The following is a 5240-nucleotide window of genomic DNA, read 5'->3' as shown; positions in this document are numbered from 1 at the left end:
GACGGCGTGCAGGCGCTGCTGCTGTCCGGGGAGCAGCTGTACAGCGCCTCGCGCGACTCCGGACTCAAGTGCTGGAGCCTCGCTGACGGCACGCTCACACATGTCAGTACACACGTCACATCATTATCATCAACCTTTGTCTGCCCACTTTTGGACCTCAGCCTTCCCCGAACACACACCACGCCTACACAAAATAATTATTGAATCTGATTTCGGTCTCGTGATATTGAATAGCATTCAGACTGCACAGTACGTCAATCTGTGTGCACAGTACGTCAACCTGTGTGCGCAGTAAGTAAATCTGTGTGCACAGTACGTCAATCTGTGTGCACAGTACGTCAACCTGTGCGCGCAGTACGTAAATCTGTGTGCACAGTACGTCAATCTGTGTGCACAGTACGTCAATCTGTGTGCACAGTACGTAAACCTGTGTGCGCAGTACGTCAATCTGTGTGCACAGTACGTCAACCTGTGTGCACAGTACGTCAATCTGTGTTCTCAGTACGTCAGTGTAGTGTTTGTGTATTACAGAGCGTGATGAACGCGCACAAGGGGTGGGTGACGGGCGTGTGCGGGGCGGGCGCGGGGCGCGTGGCGAGCGTGGGGCGCGACCAGACGCTGCGGCTGTGGAGCCCCGCGCTGCGCCCCGCGGCTCACCCCGCGCCGTTGCCCGACGCCCCGCACGCCCTCGCCGCGCACCGCGCCGCCGCGCTCTGCACCGCCGCCAGGTACACTCACACACACAAATGCACACACTACATACATACATCTTTACAGATAAATTAAACACTACTGTACTCATTTTATATTTTTCGTTAAGTCTGTCCATACATATTGTTAACAAATTCTTGTCTAGTGTCTATACTCGATGTGGGTAAACACTTAACAAAATGTTTTAACACTCCGTTATACAGAACTCATTAAACATGTGTAATAAATTAACGTGTGAGTGTGTTGCAGCGGCGGCGAAGTGCGTGCGTGGCGGATCGTCGACGACCAGTGACCAGGTGCTCACACAACCGACAGACATTCTATACACAGTTCTATGATCGCACCGTGTCGACTAACTCTTACGCTTGGCTTTATTAAAAAGATACGCAACTCGACATTTGAACTGTGCAAAACTGAAAAGCTTTCATTGTTGACACCATTTACTGACTTCACAGTCAGTTAATTGCCAAAGCAGTATGTATTAACATTTTGAACAATTTATTTCATAACAACACGTGCACAAAAGATTTATGATACGAGTACTATTAAATTTTGAATAGAATCCTAAAGTCGTTTTTCCAAAAGTTATCGACGTAAGTCTTCCTAAAAACTATTCACAGCTAGTTTTTTAATCGAATTATCCACACTACACCTAAAAAACTAACCGTCACACACCTGAGAAGTTCACGTAAGTACTTCAAGAAGCCGGCGACAGCTTGCGCACGCGTCGTCGCCGCTCCACCACCCGCCGTTAACTCTTACGCTTAGCTCATTATACCTTAAACACTATAAAATAAGGTTCTATTTCCATCACTCTATCCTTAACACTTCACCCTTTCTGTAACCTATAGCAACGACTTACTAAATTCTATCTTTAAAAAATCTAACTTCCACTTCTCACTTTTTTTGCACTTTATTACCAGGAAAAAAATCAGAGAAAAACAAAGGTCCCGAAGTATAATGCTTTTGGTGTTGTAACTAGATGGTGTTAATGTTAGATCTTAGTGTTTTCATAACATTAATAAAATCATTCATAACTTAGTTCTCTGTAGTCCCTTTAGCACTAGATTTCCACCATTCGTTTTATTAAGCTAGTAACATTTTTCTTCTTGTATTTCTATTTTATACATTCTTCTTTCATATTCCTTTTCAAAAAGGTTAAGTAAAAAATAATGAGTTGTTAAATTATAACTAAAATTACAAACAAAAGTTTATTGGAACTATACTAACTGAGAAATTTATTCCAATTACATTTTTTTTCTTATAATTGCACTTTAAAATTTGTCTCCGTAACTAAAATACAATAATCTACTATGTGTTCCACAGTGACGGTCGCCTCCGCATCTGGTGCGTGCGGCAGTCCAGGTGACAGCGCGGACCAGACACCAGCCCGCGTCGCGCCTGGCGGTGACACCACGTACCAATACGGGCATCTAACACGTTCCAATTCATGCATCTGACGCGTACCAAAACGTACATCTAATACTTACCCATACCTGCATCTGTCGCATGCCAATACATGCATTTGACGCATACCAATATGTGCATTGACGCATACCAATACGTACATCTGATACGTACCAATACGTGACGCGTACCAGAACGTGTCCCTGGCCGTGGCATGTACCAATTCCTATAGAGCTGGTGTATTTTTAATTTTGAATTAACTAAGGAAATTAAAATGGCGATTGTCATTGGTACTATTATTCAAATATTACATACTTTTGATTGATTACTCGGAGCGTTAATCAATTTAATTATTTAATAAATTTTAAGAAAACGAGCATTTAGTATATGTCAATTACTAAAAATTAAAAATTAAATATGAACTGTATGCCTCTAAATTGATTTACTAACTTAACAATGGTTTGAACCCATTAAAATCCTATAGGAATTGTTGAATTTAGATTTAATGTGTGATAGCAATAATAGGGAAGCTATTTTACAAAGCTTTAATAATTACTGAATCAAATATTAGCAGCAAATAATATCGAATAATTATAGAATTTTAACTAAATATATAAGATAATGAAATAAAAGTAGTGCTTTAGTGAAACGGCTTCAATTTGCATCATTAGCTAATATATAAAAACCAGTGTTTTTATGTTATTTTCGATTTTCTTTAATTAAACCCCTAACATTGTGAAATCAAAAAAATATTTTTTTTTACACTCGAAACACTGTACTTTTGCTTAAAGCCAATAACGATGCACAAATTTATTTTTAATGAGATATATTTAGGAAGATTTTTTTATTTTAGTATACAAAGAAAAATTGAATAGGTAGGAAGTTAAAGAATCTAGATCTAAGAATTAACTGTATTCGTTGACAATACATTGACCTACAAGAAATAGATAGGGCATAATGTTTCCTATATTTGATCACTAAATAAGTGTAGTGTTGTCATATTGTTATAGTCTGTGATTAATCAATCAATTATATTTTTGTACATTCCAGCGCTACGGGTAGTTGTAACTTTGTAATCTCTTATGTTTAAAATCATAGTGTTGCCAACACTCGAATACAAAAACTACATGAACCTTCGCAGGTATATTTTGCTTTTTTTTAGAATTATGCATGTGACGTTATTGATAATTCTGTAATAAATCAAATTATATATACAAATAATATTTTATAGTTTTGTATAAGATAAATGAAATCATAAATGAGTGTTGGAGTACTATGGCAACATTGTGGCCATAAAGTGACTTTGTCTTTTTATATTTTTATACCAGAATAAAATCAGTATAATACGTCTAAGAATTAGAATCTCATTGTATCTTATAGCTTATTATTATTGGTCAGCTTTTTTAATTTCCAAGTCAGATGAAGTCACTTTAAGGTCATTAAGGGATTATTTCCAACCGTCACCTCACTCTGTCCACACGTGAGAATAAAAAGTTTCATCCGTCCCACTATCACGAATACGGTGACAGATGGAACCGTTATGGAATAAGTTCCAACCGTCCCCTCATCACAAAAGGTGGGACGGATGAAACTTTTTATTCTCATTTGTTCCCACGTGGGGACAGAGAGGGAAGACGGTTAGGAATAATTCTCAATAAGTAGTGAATGAGATGTTTGAGGTCAAATGGCTATGAATTTTGTTTGCAGTTTGATTTTCCTTTTCCCTTTCAGTATTATTGTTTTGTTTTTGTATGTTTAAAATGTGTGTTCATTATTTTCGTGTAAGTTTTTATTTTATGTGCAATCACAAATTTTAGTTAAAATATTCGATATAAGTAAAAATGAAGTATCTAAAAACATCAAATATATGAATGAAGATGTTTTAATTTGGATGATTTGATAGGTTCTATAATAAAAAGAATTAATGTCGGGTTCATCAAATAATAAAACGATATATAGTGTTCATTACCTTTATTTGTTAAACCTAGTCACGAGTTTCCACTTTTGAAACATCTATACAAAAACATGTTTTTTTTTTCAAAAAGAATGAATGAAATGACTATTTTTGTACAAGTTCAGAAGTGGAAACTCATGGTACATAATTCTTAATTACAAAGACAGCGTATTACTACATTTTGAATATATTTTAGAGGATTAAGACAAAATTTGAAAAAACCGTATATTGTTAGAAATGAAAATTGTATCATCAATATTTATTTTAACATTTATATTTATATTTGATGATGGAGATTTACAATGTTTCATTTAGTTGTATTTTACTTTATACATTTCATATTTCCGCACCGCGTAATATTTACCATCTGTCAATATGCAATTCCATAAAAGCTGTCGAATATACTCTTGATACAAGATTTTGTTTTATTTCACATCACAAAACACACTTTTACTTAATTTGTCCGTAACACAATTAATCTTCATAAAATACATTATCAATACTTTGTCAGTATTTATATTTGGCGTGCTTGCTGTGCTTCCTGTGGTAGAAGGCGGGGGGCGTGGCCGGCGAGCGGCGCCGCCTCTCCCTCTCGCGGTCACGCTCTCTGTCTCGATCTCTCTCCCTCTCGCGCTCTCGCTCGCGGACACGATCGCTTTCTCTCTCTCTAGATCGAGATCTTGAACGTGATTTTCGTTCACTGTAAACAGAAAATAAAAAATCGAACAAAAAACTCAATACATAGGTGAACAGATAATACAATTCAGATATAACATTTTCCTTATCTCACCTGTGACGATTTCGCTTCGGAGGAGGCGATAGACTGGGCTCCCTGGACTTCTTCGATTTTTTAGATGATACCCTAAAATGAGAATTAAAATTTCAATGAATTAAAAAAAACAACAGAGGTTTGTTGCAAAATAAATAATACAGAAACTAACGAGTACGTGTCATCATCAGCAGGCGAACGGCGTCGAGTGTCGGGCGAGTCGCGCACCTCCTCCTGTGCCTCTTTTGCCTCCTTAGCAGCCTGCACACAATAACATTATAGAGACAATTTTATTTTATTGGAATAAATAGACATAATACACTTGAAATTTGGTCAAACAGTGTTACCTTTTTGATGAGTTTGCGGCGGTAGTGCTGCAGCTGCTGCTGGGCGGTGAGT

General features: G+C 37.1%; 1 protein-coding gene and 1 long non-coding RNA gene across 2 annotated transcripts in view; one reads left to right on the top strand and one right to left on the bottom strand.

Annotated features, from left to right (window-relative positions):
• The window catches only part of LOC106112011 (kinesin-like protein KIF21A), a 43892-nt gene extending 41032 nt beyond the window's left edge, over positions 1-2860 (top strand). Inside the window, exons 23-26 of the mRNA XM_013294239.1 lie at positions 1-102; positions 532-728; positions 961-1007; positions 2038-2860. Of these exons, the coding sequence (XP_013149693.1) occupies positions 1-102; positions 532-728; positions 961-1003 (342 nt within the window). The 3' untranslated portion in view covers positions 1004-1007; positions 2038-2860. The remainder of the gene's footprint in view (positions 103-531; positions 729-960; positions 1008-2037) is intronic.
• A 1214-nt stretch (positions 2861-4074) lies between these two features.
• On the bottom strand, positions 4075-5240 carry LOC106099352. Its single transcript, XR_001225375.1, has 4 exons — positions 5189-5240; positions 5014-5102; positions 4863-4934; positions 4075-4772 (listed from the first exon to the last, which is right to left on the bottom strand). It is a non-coding gene; the product is annotated as an uncharacterized LOC106099352 (long non-coding RNA).

The sequence above is a fragment of the Papilio polytes genome, unplaced genomic scaffold (assembly GCF_000836215.1).
Source record: "Papilio polytes unplaced genomic scaffold, Ppol_1.0 DF824135.1, whole genome shotgun sequence".
Lineage (NCBI taxonomy): Eukaryota > Metazoa > Arthropoda > Insecta > Lepidoptera > Papilionidae > Papilio > Papilio polytes.
The sequence above is the reverse complement of the archived record's forward strand: the minus strand, read 5'-3'. Positions and strand labels throughout refer to the sequence as shown.